At 38.0% G+C, this 16,396-nt stretch overlaps 2 protein-coding genes across 3 annotated transcripts in view; both read right to left on the bottom strand.

Moving 5' to 3' along the window:
• Positions 1-5,565: 5,565 nt before the first annotated feature.
• Positions 5,566-9,716, bottom strand: LOC122537687. The gene is made up of 3 exons (XM_043671067.1): positions 9,605-9,716; positions 8,526-8,642; positions 5,566-6,796 (listed from the first exon to the last, which is right to left on the bottom strand). Exons 1-3 carry the CDS (start codon positions 9,663-9,665, stop codon positions 6,672-6,674), a joined length of 303 nt encoding a protein of 100 aa, XP_043527002.1. The 5' UTR covers positions 9,666-9,716; the 3' UTR covers positions 5,566-6,671.
• Positions 9,717-12,647: 2,931 nt separating this feature from the next.
• The window catches only part of LOC122537684 (discoidin domain-containing receptor 2-like), a 99,659-nt gene continuing 95,910 nt past the window's right edge, over positions 12,648-16,396 (bottom strand). For both annotated transcript variants that reach the window (XM_043671059.1, XM_043671061.1), the window contains exons 14-16: positions 15,466-15,700; positions 15,198-15,347; positions 12,648-14,985 (exon numbers count right to left, since the gene is read on the bottom strand). In XM_043671059.1, coding sequence (XP_043526994.1) covers positions 14,836-14,985; positions 15,198-15,347; positions 15,466-15,700 — 535 coding nt within the window. In that variant the 3' untranslated portion in view covers positions 12,648-14,835. The remainder of the gene's footprint in view (positions 14,986-15,197; positions 15,348-15,465; positions 15,701-16,396) is intronic.

The following is a 16,396-nucleotide window of genomic DNA, read 5'->3' as shown; positions in this document are numbered from 1 at the left end:
ATATGACGATCGAAGAGGTGGCACAATAAGGCCCCACCTCTACAATATCCGAAATTTCAGCGAGAAACATATTCTTGCTTTCGACATGTTCCCGCTTGAAATTTTTTTCGAAAAATCGTTGTATCAGGAGTAGAGTTTGAGGCGGGGCCTTATCGTGCCACTTCTTCGAGTGTCATATGCTCCTGCTATAAATTTCGAAATTTCAGAGAGAATCACATTGACTTCTGACTTTCAAAATATTCCTGCTTGAGATTTTTTCGAAAAATCGCTGTATCAGTGAGATTTCTTTTTAAGTGAAAATGTGACGGTCGGTAGTTAATTATTATCTAGCTAATGTCTGTTATTGTGCGTAAGGAAAAGGAGAAAAACTACGCGACCGAACGTGTCGCTGATCGACGTTCCGCGACGCGACGGCCCGTTAGGCGCTCAGAATGATATATCGCGATAGATTAACCGTTTCACAAGCGATCCGCGTTCTCCTTGACGAATCCATGTAGCCACGTCCGTGTGGATAATTGCATCCAGCTTAGAAATCATCGGGGAAAAAGGTCGTAGTAAATTGTTCTCTTTTTTCCGTTAATGTTGTTCAGTTTATTCGAGCTGTAATGGCAGGTAATAATATATTTTTTTTTGCGATCGAGCGTCATTGTCGGAGGGAAATGAAGATTAAATTATCTACAAATAACATACAATGTTAGATCAATGTATCTAACATTCGTTGGTTAGAACTTTAATATTTTTTATTCATTATTCAGATAAGTTCCCCGTACATTTTGTTACAATTGTTAGAAAAATCTAGGTATATTATTCGTGTATTTTAACGTCCAAGTCACAGACTTGAACTTGATTTACAGAAAAGATTAAAATTTCTATTCATTATTATTGGTATCAAATAAAACAACATAATCAGCCTTATTTAGTCTTTCTTCAACTGTTTCCTTAACTATCCTTTTATTTCGCCAAACGAAAATTTATTAGCAGACTTTGGATATCTAAGTAAATTCATTTCATTACAAATATGGATTCTACGTAAACAATCTAGTACTATACTTTACATACATTTACATATTGTTTGCACTCAAGAGCGCGCAAAAATCCGCAGTTCACTCTGTCCTCTAAATGCTTCTGTAATGAATCGTCTTGTGAACGGGAAGGAAACTCACAATGGGAAACACCACTCAAAGTCACCCTCATCCTTCGTCATCCTCCGAAGGATCCCCGAATAAAATCTGACCGCGTCATCAATTACTTTTATCTGAGAACGAAACACGCTTTCGTCGGCGGTTTCGTCTCGTTTCCTTTCTCCCAGCCGTTCGTCGGTTTTTCTATTTCAACCGACGACGATCCTCGTGAACCTAACCTAACCCCTCCCGCCGTCCTGACACCCGGTCGACTTTTTCTTCGACACCCGAGGCGTCGGTGGTGAGACGCCCGCGAAAAATGGTCGCGCGTTTCAGGTACTTCATTAATATTTCATTTCGTTGCTTATCGTTACCGCGGAGCCGCGCCGCGGAGGCGCGCCGCAGGGCATCGTTACTCCCTCCAAGCGAGCATACAAGGCGGGCGAAAAGGTGGAGGGCGAGAAAGGCCGAGGGAAAGGGCCAGGGAAAAGAAGGAAAGACAAATATAGAGCGACGGAACGAGGAGCTACCCCGACCGGAGGCCGGGTGGTGCACTTTATTACATCGAAAGACGGAACGTAGCCCGCGCCGGGCGTAGTTTCCCTCCCGCGTTCTCTCCAGAAACAGGGCACAAACTTTCCGCGCTCTCTCCTAATCCTTATTACCATCTCTTGTAAAATGATGATCCTTCTTGTCCTCTCTTATTCGTTTCACGTGAACTACGTTTACCTCGATCTTTCATCGAACGTGTCTGAATTGGCGCGGCAAGTTCAGATCGCTGATAAATGAGTGGCGAGCAAAATGTTGATTGACGAACAGATCTCGTGTTTTAGGGGTGTAAGTGCAAGAACGTGGTAGTAGGTGGAAGTTAATATATTGTATTTGTTAATGATTTGAGCTGCATCCATGGGTTAAGTTAAGCGTTGTTTAAAGTAACCTTTGAGATTTCCTCTAGATTGTCTTTTCTTCATATATATAAAATATCGTATATTAATACGAAGTACATACATACATGTATATAATATATATTATACTATACTATATAATATGATATATATATATATATATATATATATATATATATATATATAATTGTGGGAAAAGAATAATAGCAATTTACTGTACATATTTATTTTACTGCATTTATATTTTTCACACTGTATTTTTTCATTATACAACGAGACATATTCATCCCCCATATACAGTGTGCTAAAATACTAAACAAGAAAATCAGAGAATTGTTAGAAGGTCTATAAATACAACGAGATATACCGATATCAGACGAAAATAAATTCCGACAACCAGCCTAAATTCACAGAAATCCACGTCACGATCATCCGTAATATCCGCCCGCTCTTGCACAGCCCTTTAAAAATTCGAGTCCTGAAAAAAAATGTGCGTACCAAGATCCGAAATCAGTAATAGAAAGAGGCAGTCCGCTTCGAGAGTAGCGAGAGAGAGAGGAGAGACCGCGAACGTTCGCGGTTAAAACGATAAAACAAGACCGGGGCGAACCGGTGGTAGGAGAGGGCAGTGAGGCAGGAGCTGAAAGTGCGATACGAGGAGGGGCAGAGGAAAACGTGGTGGAGAACGTTCCATGCAAAGAGGGAACGAGAAGAGGTAGGAGAGAAGCGAGAGAAGAGGAGCGTTGGTCCGTCGTGAAGTCGCCGCGGGCATCACGGAGCGTATTGTCTCGCTGAATGTCCGCGGGGCACCTCGTGAATCCCTCCGCCCTTCACCGTCTCTGGCCCGCGGAAATCCGCTGGCTGGATGGCAGGCGGGGGCGCAGAGGACGCACGAAGCTCGCCGCTATCTCCTCTCGTTTCCGTGCCCGCAGCGGAACGACCGTTGCTCCGCCGTACACTTCGCGGTGGGGTACACCTCCGCGTCTGCCCCCGGGGGCATCTTCCACACAACGATGAGCGAGGTGAGCGGGGAGGGGGGTGGGGAGGGAGGTGGGTGGGAGGGAAGCCTCCTTCTTCTTCTACGCTGCATGATTCCGCGCCTTCGCCCCCGGGGCTAACCGAAACGGCTCTTACGTGTGTGTATGTAAGTACACGTACCAACGTACTGGCATCTGCCTGCAGCGCTCCGGGCAAGGTGTACCTCTTCTTCATCATCTTCCTCTTCGCTCCTCGTCGTCCTCATCTTCGTTTCGCCCTCTCTCTCTCTCTCTCTCTCTCTCTCTCTCTCTCTCTCGGTCCTCTCCTCTTTCTCCTCGTCTCCGCGGCTTCGTTCCCGATAATTCCAATTTCTTCTTGGGCTGTTACGTAGTTCTGTTCCGTGGCTCTTGGTAGGGAAATAGTTACAGAAGAGGTATTTTAGGCGATTTGGCTGATTTGGGATTTGTTGCGCGGAAGAGAATGCGAGGATTGTGCGAGAAATGGATACTTTGCGGGTGACGCTGAAATTTGGTATCGATGGTATTTGTTCGGGAGTAGTGTACTCTGGACGCGAAAGTTATTGCTTTGGTGCAGTATTTAGTGTTGCACTTTGAATGGCATAGACTCCGTATTTTGCATTGGTTTAGATTTTATTAAATTCGTTTGCATTTGGAAAGATAAGAATCTTAGGCCTAAGTTCAAATGGTTCGTATACGACTATGTATGGTCACACAAATTTTGATTCTTATAACTGTGGAGAGATAGAACCTTCATCGAGATTGCTTCATTATTCCATACGGTAAAACTTTGCTCATATGGAATCTCTATTTATTTGAAATAAATTTCAGTCGATGCCCGATTAAATGAACTGTTGTTAATTGAATTTATTTTATTTAATTATACATATGGAGTCCATTTGAATCAAATTTCAGTCAATGCACAATTCAATGAACCACTTATGTAATTACATGGACATCCGGATTAAATTTTAGCCGATGTCCGATTGAACGAATTGCTGCTTTATCTGACTTGTTGTTGATCTAAACACCTATTATAAACGAAAAATCACTAGCAAAGGAAAGAAGAATCAATGGACTTTTATTGTACAAATTATTTATCCCAGTTTTTTGTATAATATAAACGGAATTCTACTCTCTCTATATTTCTGTCCATTCCGTACGTTTTTACATCTTGAAACATCCGCAATCTAATCATTATCGACTCAAGTATCACTATCATCACGATAATGTAGTACACGTCTTTGACCATTTCCGGACGAATGAAATATACTGTTCCCGGGGAAAGCACGGCATCTATCAGGTCATCGGTTCCAATCGCCTCTCTTCATTACAATTTCCTTACTATCCGCCGTTGAACATTTTTCTTTCTCCTATCGAAGCCAGGACGTTTATTTCGTTACTTTTCGAGGCATTCCTCGGTCTCGTTCGTCGCGTGTTTCTATATTTAGTGTCACATGTTCCTCGTGTCTCGCCTCGGGCAACATGCCTCTTCTTCCCTGCTTCTTCGCGTTCTCTTCGATCCACCGTTAATACAGACGAAGGATTCATCCCGCCAGTCAAACGATCCTCGTGCCAGTGCGTGGCACTTTTCTCTTCGTTTTTGTTGTTTCGTTACTCGTTTCAGGCGCCAACATTTTACAAAGTTAATTCACATTGACGAATGCGTCATCGTTCCGTGGTTTCTTATCTCCGGCGAGCAGAGATGGCCGACGATAGGAGAGAAGCCCGCGGCGTCTTACCTCTCGCTTCTGCAAGCGATTCTTCGAGTGACCCCCCGAGGGCTGACCAACACGACTCTGAATCTCCTTGTGCGTGCGTTCCTCCACTGTCAAACGTCCTGCCTGCATTGCCTCCAGCTACGCGTACCCCTTCCCATCCATTTCTTATTTCTTCCTGCTTCTCTTCACTCTCTTGCCAGCGTTCTTCCTGCTTCTTTCCAGTCCCTCGCGTTGGATTTATATCGACGCGATTATTATGCAGCGATCTGACGTTTGATAATCAGTTTTGCACCGATGGATTCGTGGAAGTGTATCGACGTTTGTCATTTCATATATACATCTCGTGGTTTCTTCTTTCGATTTTTCGAAACGATTTTTGCTTTAAAGACGATTTTTCTTTTTATTAAATGTTTATAGTACGTAACTTTGCTGGTGCAAATATTAATAAAAATCTATTGAAATGACAAAAATCTATAATTATTACATTCTCTTCTCTTTATATACTTTATTAGTGTAAGATGTTAGTTCTGTCTTTTACAGATAACAACTATCGTCTCAGGGATCGTATGACATGCTTGAGAGTAACGAAATTCTTGCTTTAGGTCCCATCTTTGTTCCGTGATATTAAATTTGTCGATGATTGTCTGTGATTAAGAGATAAATTACTAGAAAGAGATAAAGAGATGATTGTTCCGTACTCTCAAAGATAGTTTGCTCGTACATAGATAGTAGAACGCAGATTATAGAATGTTGTGTCATTGATTTATACTATTTTATTCAGAGAAATCACGCTCAACAAAGATAAACGACAAACATTTGTTCGATATGCGTTTTATTCTAAATATATCCTCTATAAATATTTTCTAATTTCAATAAACATTTTTGGATTGCTCCTACATTTTACCAATATGATCATATTTTAATCTTTTATTACACTATTAATAAAGATTCAAAATATTGTATATAGACAAAAATTATTAAAGTTCTTCTTATAAAACAAGCGATGCATTCTTCCGTAGTGCTTTTATCAACATGCATAAGTAACATAAATTAAACAATAGTAATACATAACATTTTGCGTTAAAAAGAAAAGAAATAAAAATATGGTAACATTTAGCGGGTATCAAAATGATAGTACATTTCGTGAAAAACGATTCTTTGCATTTAACAACAGGCAGTCATTCTTTGAGCAAAAATTTATATTCTTCAATGATATTTTGCCTTAGTTTTTCCCATTCCTCTACAATACAATTTTTAAATTCATTAATATTTGCGAATTGTTAAATAATAAATAAAAATCCTTGTTAAACTCTTCTATTCAAATACTTTTAGTTCCTACGTATTTTCTTTGTAACTCTAATGAATTAATTACAAGAATCTCTTCGACAAACAGTAACAATAAATCGTAACTATTAATTACATCGTGAAAAGATGGAAAGAATAAAATAATCACGTCGTCTATCAAATACTCATATCTCATTTATCATAAATACTTTCCTCTCCTTCTCCCTTACGTGCGATTTTACGTACCAAAGTCTACTTTTCACGTTGCGAACGATTGCGTCGAATCACCACGGTCGTTCACAATGTACAAAAGAGTCAACGTTTTAACACTCGCACTAATTTCACGCGGACGAACGTCTCGTCTACACGTGTTCGCGTATTCGCAATTATCACGCGGCGTTTGCCATTTTTCATTCGGCATGCGGGTTTAGCCCGCACGTCGCGCGTCTACCGTTGCAATTGTAAAACCAATTAAGCCGGTTTTCTACCGTTCTAACCGGAACAGATGCGTCGCATCGCGTGATATTGCATTCGCGTCAGATACGAGCCGCAGCTGATGTCGAAACTAATCGCCCACATTAACGCTACGATCCAGACGGTGGACAGGCCTTTTGTTGCCGCCTGTTTTTCACCCTTGCTGATCGATTAAACCAACGTGCAGCAGACTTTGTCAGCTGGACAATCGACGACCGTTTGACGCAGGTCCTGGTTGCACCAGTTCATGCATTCGCCACTGAAGTGTCGGCAGTGTGTTCTGTGCTCCCATTTCACTGCGAACAGAGTACGCGAGGTTTATGTAGCAAACCAGGATGTAGAAATTGCGGAGGTCGATACTACTCTTGACACGTTGGTGAAGAGTTTCTAGGAATTGCCGAGAGTCTGACGAGGCAAGTTCGATAATTGGTTAATTCAAGAAAATTTTATTTTTCTCTTATCTTTGTTGGAAATGTAGTTTACGCGCTGGTGATACGAGAGTAATTCTCTTCCTGCTGAGACACGGTTCTGAGAAGAAAACGCTACTTCAAGGAAATATTAATTGTGATTATAAAACGAATGGTCTTAGTTATTTAACGTTATTAAAATTAATTAGATGTTATAAATCAATGTAATCGTAATATCGTAGGAGTTATTTTTTTTACTCGATCCGATTGAGGAAATGAAATTAATTATTGATCTTGAACATTTAGGAAACATCGACCGTCATAATATTAGATATGAGAATGAATTTTGTACAAAATTTCACAAATTGTTCGTCCATTTTATATCTTTGGATTTAACAGAATGTTTTCTTTTTTAAAAGGAAAAGAAAAATCACTAAAAAGTATTTCTCTATCACGTCTCCAAAGACTTAACATAATTATAATGATTTATTATATATATATTTTTTTAAACTATCCAACGAAAAGATAATTGAAGCAAGCAAACGAGACAGAGGAACAAACTGAGAAGAATAAACTGAAAGAACGTGGACATAGTGTTAGGCTAGCGACATGTTTCGTGAAAGTGCGGACACGGTGACGCATGAATTAACTTGTCGACGTGTTCGTTCGAAATTCACGGCGCGCAAAAGTGAATCTCGAGAGTATTCGATTTGGCACAGTAGAAATTATGGTGTTGCGTGTGTGCCGTACCGGCGAGCGTGAAATTGCTATATCCAGTTGTAACGCACGGTTACGTTATCGTTACCGCCTCATAATTACCATTGGTCTTCTGTGTGTATTTTATACCGTGACGGGAATAAACGAAAGCGTGCCGTTTCCATACCAGCTCGCGGACATCAATAAAGAACTCGTGCAAACGATGGAAATACGTAAATTACTTTCAAACTAAACCGACGTCAAGCCCCTTTCACGAACTGCTTATCAGCAAACGGCCAGCAAAATAAATATTCTTCGTTTTGTATATATTTATGGCGTTATTTGCAGATTTACCGACTATTCCGAATGACTCATGGTATAACAATTTATTGTTTTTATTAGCTTTAGTTTTATTTCTGAAGAAAAGATTCGCGAATGCTGGGAATTTCAGTTTTGTTTTCTAAATATTTGTCACGCTGTTTTTATATTTACGAAATAGATGAAATTTTTAGTAATTCGACTGCTTGAGTAGAAGTATGATTCTGTAACTATTCACATGTTATATTTATTAGGAAGGAATTATGTATGAGAACTTTATTTGGCGTTTTAGCAATAGTATTTTAAAAAATATTTTGTAAAGCTAAATTAAAATTTAATACAACTTTAAAAAAACTTGCAATTTAATTTGAATATCAAGTTGCTATTTAATAGCGTTTTACTTTAATTAGCGTCTTATTATTACTATATATTAGTTAAAGTACTAATTATTAATATTACCATATTAATATTATATTATATATTAATATTACCATATTAATATTATATTATATATTAATATTGTATTACTATAAATTCTTTTTTCAGGAAACAGCCCTTTTAAAAAATTTCTTTTTCAAAATCATATTAAGTCATACAAACTTACCTATGCTGCAGCACGCTTCACTGGATTTTGGACACGTATAACCAACTATCAAGTCGTCGCATTTCGTCGATTCCAGGCAATTCTCTTGAGGACATATACTGTTTCCAGTTGTATACTCTGGAATATTCATATTATTATCCTATCATGCTGTTGTCAAGGATTGTTCAATAAAAGTGGTTTCAACATAGGGTTAGTGGACCGAACGAAACGAGGAAAGGATTGAAGCAAGATCGCTCGGGCGAATATTTCAATTTATCACAATGTTGCGGGAAAGAAGACTATTCGATCTTCCAACGATCAAAAGAGAGTTTGTAACTCTATCATCGGTTTTAACATGGCGTTGTAAAATCTATGATTGCAGTTAAACGTTGAACGATGAAGATTGAAGATAGTACTGGTGGACGAGATTCATTTGAATAGAATTTCGTTTCATTTGAAGAACATCATTTAAATAAAATTCATTCCATTTCAAAAGTCAAATTACTTTGGTTATTATTGAAAATTTTAAATATAATTGTAACTAAATCAAATTAAAAGATATTGATCATCAAATATTTAAAAATTTGTCTAAGAAACTAATTTATCATAAAGATATTCTTTAAATTGTCTATTTATTGGAATTCGATAAGAGAATATAAAACAGTAGTTAAGAGATATTATATGAAATTTAAATGTTTTACATGTAGAAAACAAATAGGCGTTTATAATTAAAATAACAGTAGATAATTATAATAAAAATAATAATTAAAATAAAAATTATAATAAAATAATAAAATAATAAAAAAATATACACTCTATTTCTACTTCAATAAAAACAACTTTATTAAAATTATTCGCACGTGTTCAATAATCCTAAATATTCCAGATATTCAAAATCCCATAATTCAAACGTTTAACTAAAACGTTCGATCCTCTGATCTCGCACAACTCCATTGACGTATCGAAAATAACTGTAATTTCAATAATCATAAAACTGAAATATCGAGAAACGAACTACTTAAATTAACCCATTTCAAGTTCGACAATGGTTTCAAAGTGTCATGCGAACTGATTCGATAGTTAGATCTCTGCTTTCTTACCGATGGAGTGCAGAAAGGTGGCCACGAAAGCAACAAGAAGAACAGACAGACAGAGCTTCATGGTGCCGTTGATGATGTGTCGAGGAACGCGTGCCTGTTTGACAGTCGACGATTCAATGGTCTCACTTTTCCGGGTCGAGCATTATATAAACGTAAGCGAGCAACGTTACACACGGCACGCACGCACACAGGCACGGACAGGCACCCGCTCGTCCATTTCATCGCCCGTGCATTTCATTATATCTCTACGAGACCAACGTACGAACACGTTGTTAGTTCTGTCTTGAAGCGATCCGATCGATCGGCCACGGTGATTTCCAGAGTGATGCGCGCCTTCGTACTTCCCCTAGCGAGTAAACAATTGACGCACGTACTGCTTGTTAAACGCGTTGACGACCGGATTAATGTTTGATCTTTGACACCAGCGACAATATCGAGTTGCTTACGTTTTCCTCCGAATCTTCCTATTTTCTCTCTTTTCTAATCTATCGTCGAGTCTTCTCTGGTCAATAAAAATTTGTAGAATTCACCGAGAGGGAAAGCATCGAAGATTTACTCTACAATATTGATACGCTGAGCGATGCTTTCTCCGAATTTTTTCTTTTGTCAATAAAAATTTGTAGAATTCATCGTGAGAGAAAGCCGTCGAGGATTTATTCTACAATATATTGACGCGTTGGCTGTCATGTGTGCTCTCTTTGAATTTTGTCAATAAAAGTTCGTTCGATCAAAAGAAAGATCGAATATTTATTTTGTAATATATTGCATTGTTGTTGCAATGTTCTCTTTGAATTTTGTCAGTAAAAATTGAAACAAAATCGAAGATCTTCTCTATTTGCTTCTTCTAACTTCTCCTCGAATCTTCTTTCGTCAATAAAAAATTTGTACAATTTATCGGAAGAAGAAGCAGTGAAGATTCGTTCTATAATATTGACATGTTCACTGTTACGATTCTTTGAATTTCCTCTCGCCGATAAATTACATTTTCCACAATGTGAGCACGTTGATTGCCACGACAGTAATATTTGATATTACAGTAACATTTTAGAATGATTAAAATAAGGTGGATATCATCGGCAAAAAATTTTGAATAACTAGATAATACTATAAAATGAAAAAATACGCTTTCATTGAATTTTTACTGTTAATTTAATATTTTATAAATATGTAAGTTTCACGTGGCAGTCTTTTTTGCTATATCAATAACTGTACATCAATTTTTAATCATTTTATATTTTATTAACCTTTAGTCATTTTTCTACAGTATTCCGCGTGCTAAATATTCCAATAATCCAAGATTTTCATCGGAAGGATTAAAAGCGTCAGCGCGCTCGTCTCGAAGTTCTTTCCAGCTCCTATAAAATTGCCATCAATTTTCCGGTGCGGATCGTCTATGATCGGGGGCCTGATCCGTGCATTTCGTTGAGAAAAGATTAATGAGCCACGTCTTGACGCTGGAGCAGTGTTATCCGAATTGTGCCGATAAAAGGTTTACCGGTGATTTATGAGCGGCACTCATCTTTTAATGGAACCACCTCGAGGACTCGTTCGTACCTGGCCAACGAACGATTGTTCCGGCAACGTTTTCAGATATCAAAACCGTGGTAGCTGTTGGTGGTCGAAACTTTAAGGTGCACTTTGCCACCGGCGAGTGAACGTTCCGTGCTCAGTTATCCGTTTAAGTGACTCGAGCCATTCCCGGTTCGACCTTTTACGGACATACACATCCGTTTATCGAAAGTTTTATCGAACGTTGCGTGATGTTCTTTTTGTCAGTGACACTGAAATTATATCGTCATTACGCCGTTATAGCGATATTCCGATGTTCGCGAATTTTATGAAGAAATTTACACGCAGTTATCTTATCCTTCTTTGCGGGGAAGCAAATATTTTCCTCGAGATAAATGGGCAGTATCGTGACCGAGGGTTGGTTGAATAATATGTATCTTTATCTTTGGCTATTCTTGTCATTTCGTAACATTGTCTCCGAGGTACGGAGAATTCTTGCAGGAACACGGTTTCCTTAACACGAATCACATGTTTGACGAGTAAATTTCGTCGATCTCTGTTCTCTTTTTTTTTTTTTAAATTCAAGGAAAAGACGTGAAAAGGTTTATTGAACGTGTTTGAGAGATAATAAATTTGAAAGACAATTACTAACGCTAGAATCACTGACAACCGGAACTTGCATTAGAGAAATGTAAAAATAAATGAAATGAAAGAAAATTCTGTTGTTTCATATTTTCGCAAACGTAATTAAAGAAATGAAATTTTTTTTCAGTATTTAAAATTACAACAAGTAATTCACTTTTGATATTTTATACATTTCTGTATGTCGTATATATGTCAACTAGAGATTCGTTTACCGAAAAATTATTCTTTCGAATTATTATCGTTTCGACATGGTATTATGTCACAATGTTAAAATATTCTCGTATGATTACTTCGAACAAATATTTCTTTTCTTTCAAATCTCATTTAAAATTCTTAATGTTTAATGTCACTTTGAAATTGCTATTTGCGAATAACTAAAATAACTAACGTTTGAAATTACTTCATTGATAACAAGAAATTCTATCTTCTATATTTTTGAAAAAAATTCGAATTAGAGTATCACGTTCTACATATATCTAACTTGCGGACGTATATGCAAATTTACGTTCCTATAAATGTAAATAAAATCAGTATTTAAATAAAGACCTCTTCCATTTTCTGAATATACTTTTCTTCGGATATTTTTTGCATACTTGATGTGTTATCTTTGATAAACTTTGAATTAGTGCTACTTATCAGTAGTAGATTGCACATGGAAATTTGTATTTTCATAAATACAAATTTATATCTAATAAAGAATCTGAATAAAAACTTATATATATATATATATATATTATATTATATTATAATATATAAATTATACAATATATTTTTCTACATTTTAACCTTCCGTAAATGCATAAACGTCCGCACTGATCATCCCCGCGAGAACGAAGAAGTAAGTAAGAAATGAAAAATGAGAAAGAACACGCGCAAAGGAAAACGCAGCTGCAGTCAGAAAGGAACACTCAGTACTTTATTGTTAATCATTTCAACGTATACTTGAATCCATCTTAACAATTACAGAAAGGTGCGTGCAGAGGGGAACGTTCGAACGCTTCACTCCGTTTGGCACTTTACCAACAGTTCTCCCGCGATGGCCAACATATCGCAACACTTACCGCGTCATTATCATCGTCACAACATGAAAAATCATCGTCCAGTGCGTGTTACCATCGACAGTTGTTACCATTGGTAGCATTCATCGCGTTCGAACGTTCTGTTCGCGGTTTCTCGAAGTTCGAGGCGACACAGAGAGCTCAGAGAATCGCGTGATCGATTCCTCTGGGAGCGGTTACAACGATTGTTCATGCCTCTTTTCATTCTCTCTCTCCTTCTCTCTCTCTCTCTCTCTCTCTCGTTGTTTGTCCTCTCTGCTCTTAATGATAAATCAAAGGAAGGAGCGTGATGATTATGCGTTTAGGTTCTCGCGAAGAACAGAGTTTAGTCGGGCTTTTCTTTTCTTTCTTTTTTTTTTCGAATCTACGCCCGCTAAAGATGTGAGGTCTCTCATTCGAACGGAAAGGAATACAATGGAACGATATAAGTACTTTGCTACGTACGACGGGCTTTCGAATGTACAAGTATAAGCGGGTACTTTCGCGTTGCTGGTGGGATCGACGTGTCGCTTCGAGAAGTACGAGAATTTCTATTACCGTGATATGAACATAGAATCGGAGGTTTATATTAGAATCGTTATATGACCACGATTTCCGAACGATTTACACTCCATCGCGCTTGTTGCTCGTATAAATTGTTAACACATTGTGTACGAGAGATAAATAAGTTAATTGTTGTATAATACAATGTACGTCTGTTTTAATAAATATTTAAAAACAGTATGATAGTATCGTTGACAGAGTATTTGTCTCAATATGCGAAAAGTGAAAGGAAAAATTAATTTTTCACTTTCATGTAGGCAATTAAAATATGTGTGAGCGAATTCGAAGCTTAAGTGTTGGAAAATTTTGTGTGAATTACAACAATTTGTATGTTGTAAACATATATTTGGAGAATGAAGATTTCTAATAATATTTTTATTTTCTAATGATTAAAAAACATAGAGAAGCGAAAAGATTGTAATGATGATCACAGAAGAATTGTCAATGCACAAATAGTTGTACTTTTATTGCAAATACCTCAGAGTATCCAAATTGTCACGATGATACGACGACGAGAATCCACCCTAAGATTAAATAAATCTACAAGATTTGCACCTTCATTCCAAATGTTTCCAAATTGTATTCAAATTGTGACGACGATACGATGATGAGAATCCATACTAGGATCAAACAAATCCATGCGCAAGATTTTACTTTCATTGAAAATGTCTCGAAGTATATTCACATTGTGAAGATGACATGATTCATCGATATATGATGACGATATCATATTTACTGACAAAACGTCTCGATATATTCAAGTTGAGGAAATTTCAACACTTGTATACAATGTGTCAACATCAACGTAATTAATCTGCGTGCATCGTAGTTTCTCTGTTCGAAGGAGCAAGATTGAATATATCATTCGAAGGCACCAGCAGTCGTGATAATTCCCAGCGTTTACCTCTAGCATCAGTATCTAGTTTCATATGTACAAGTGGATAGACTTATCGGTGCTTAGCATCGCGATATACGCGCCCTTAGTGTTCAGAATACTGTACACGATATATAGCACTTTCGTAGGAATTGAAGGACCGAGCTGACTAGAAAATATTGAGGCGACATCTTTGTCGAACGACCGGGCAAAAATTCGCCGAAATACCAGCTGGATCTTCTTCCATTTTCATATACATATATATATTTTCAGTGGTATTTTTGCCCGATCGACGCAGTCGGTGATTGAGTGCTTGAGAACAGAAGAACTTTTTCGTCTTGCTTCGGTTTCGGAGATTAGGAGTGCATCGCGATCATCTCTCTCCTTTCCGATCGTCTCTACGATCGAGAAAAATCTCGAGACTCAACGCGGCTCGTTCTCCACGGCATGCACTAAAACTAACGATTGTACACTTCCGTCGAGTCCCGACGTTGGGATTTGTTTTCTTTCTTTTCTTTCTTTTCTTTTTTTTTTTTTTTTAATCGGTTCTAAAGGGGACATTCATCGCTTGTTTTTATGTATCACAGTTAACTGGGATCGTTTTATGCACCAGGTCGATAGTCCGCGATTATATTTTTCAGGAACGTGTAAATGTCTTTGAACGTCGGTCTCGAAGTCTCGTCCCTCCGCCAGCACGAGCACATCATCTTGTAGACTTCCTCCGGGCACATCGTTGGCTTCGGAAGATATATCTGGAATGAAGATACAAATTTATCAGGGAAAAAAGCATTAAAGCAATTAAAACAATAAACATAAAATAGAATGAAACGAAATGAAAAATGAAGTTAAATTAAATTAAATTAATTAAAAACTTCACCCACTTTTGAGTAAAAATTTCTCCTAACAATCCCTATATTTATTCTTAAAGTATACTACAAAGGAAAGAGAGATGACATTCGAATACCTGTAACTCGGCTCCGTAGTACATGTGCTCGGCGTTCTGTATCACCTGATCGTTGGTTAAATGTTGAAACGGTTTCTCTCTGGCTAGGCTCATCACTTCCCACAGAGTGACAGCGAACGACCAGACGCTGCTCGAGCAAGTGTACCTGTCCTGGAATCGAAACGCGCAAGTTCATTGGTACTATTGCCATTTACGGATCGATCTAGAACGTGCTCGTTATAGACGAGAACAAGAGTCGTCGGCCCAACGAAAATCATTTCAGCCTTACCAGCAGAATGCTTTCCCACGGCAGCCATCTGATTGGCGCCGGCGGTCTGCCGCCTATGTCACTGTAATCCTTCTTGTAAAGGTCACTGCACATCGCTATGTCGGTCACTTTCACGGTGTAAGAGCGGCCCACTAGACAGTTTCTGGCTGCCAGGTCTTTGTGCACCAGATTCTTCGACTCGAGGAACCTCATGCCCGATGCTATCTGCGCCCCCATGTACATCAGGCAGCTTTGACTGAAAGTATAACACGAAGCTTGCATTTGAATCTGTCCACGTTAATTGATAGTTCCGTTTGTTCGTTTGTCTGACCTGTAAGCATCGTGCGTGCAACGAGACGATTTCTATTTCTAAGGTCGCGTCGCTTTCAAAGTTGAGCTTCGTTTGTCAGTGGAATTATAGGATCACTTTTATGGCTTGAATTATCGACGATGTAAAATTCTACAAATTTTCATCTATTCTTTCTGTCGACGATTTGGTTTCAAGAATTTTATTCGCTTCCGTTTTGAAAAATTGCGAGTTATTATCTTATAAAATGTTGAACTTGATGAACGAAAACGTGACACAAAGAGGATGTGTAAATATATGGTCGATAAAATGGAATTGGACAGCGTAATGAGTAGACCGCGGTTCTGTATTTTCGAAACATTATTACGTGTATTTCGTGGAGCTTTTAAATTTCCTGTAAAACACGTGAAAATCCGTAATCTGGTAGTGACGTAAATTTAAACCTCTGCACCTATCAACTCGTCAATAATAAATAAAGGTCTACTCATCGACGCGCATAGAAATTGAAAGATTGATAAACCTTCGTTCGCTTTTAAATTTCGAATTTCTCTATTTCCCTCGCGTTCGCGAAACATTTAACAATATAAATCACGTTAATTATTATCGGAGCAACAAAGGAACATTTTCAGCGGCGGCACTATATAT

The sequence above is a fragment of the Frieseomelitta varia genome, unplaced genomic scaffold, assembly GCF_011392965.1.
Source record: "Frieseomelitta varia isolate USP_RPSP 00005682 unplaced genomic scaffold, Fvar_1.2 scaffold_924, whole genome shotgun sequence".
NCBI classification, from domain to species: Eukaryota; Metazoa; Arthropoda; class Insecta; order Hymenoptera; family Apidae; genus Frieseomelitta; species Frieseomelitta varia.
This window is presented reverse-complemented; position numbering and strand designations above follow the sequence as displayed.

What these genes read in the sequence shown, in the direction of transcription:
- LOC122537687 (XM_043671067.1), bottom strand. Translation starts at nt 9,665, where the DNA reads ATGAAGCTCTGTCTGTCTGTTCTTCTTGTTGCTTTCGTGGCCACCTTT. An exon ending in CACCTTTCTGCACTCCATCG is followed by an intron (nt 8,643 to 9,604) that starts GTAAGAAAGCAG and finishes TGAATATTCCAG; the next exon opens with AGTATACAACTGGAAACAGT. An exon ending in TGAAGCGTGCTGCAGCATAG is followed by an intron (nt 6,797 to 8,525) that starts GTAAGTTTGTAT and finishes CTCTGTTCGCAG; the next exon opens with TGAAATGGGAGCACAGAACA.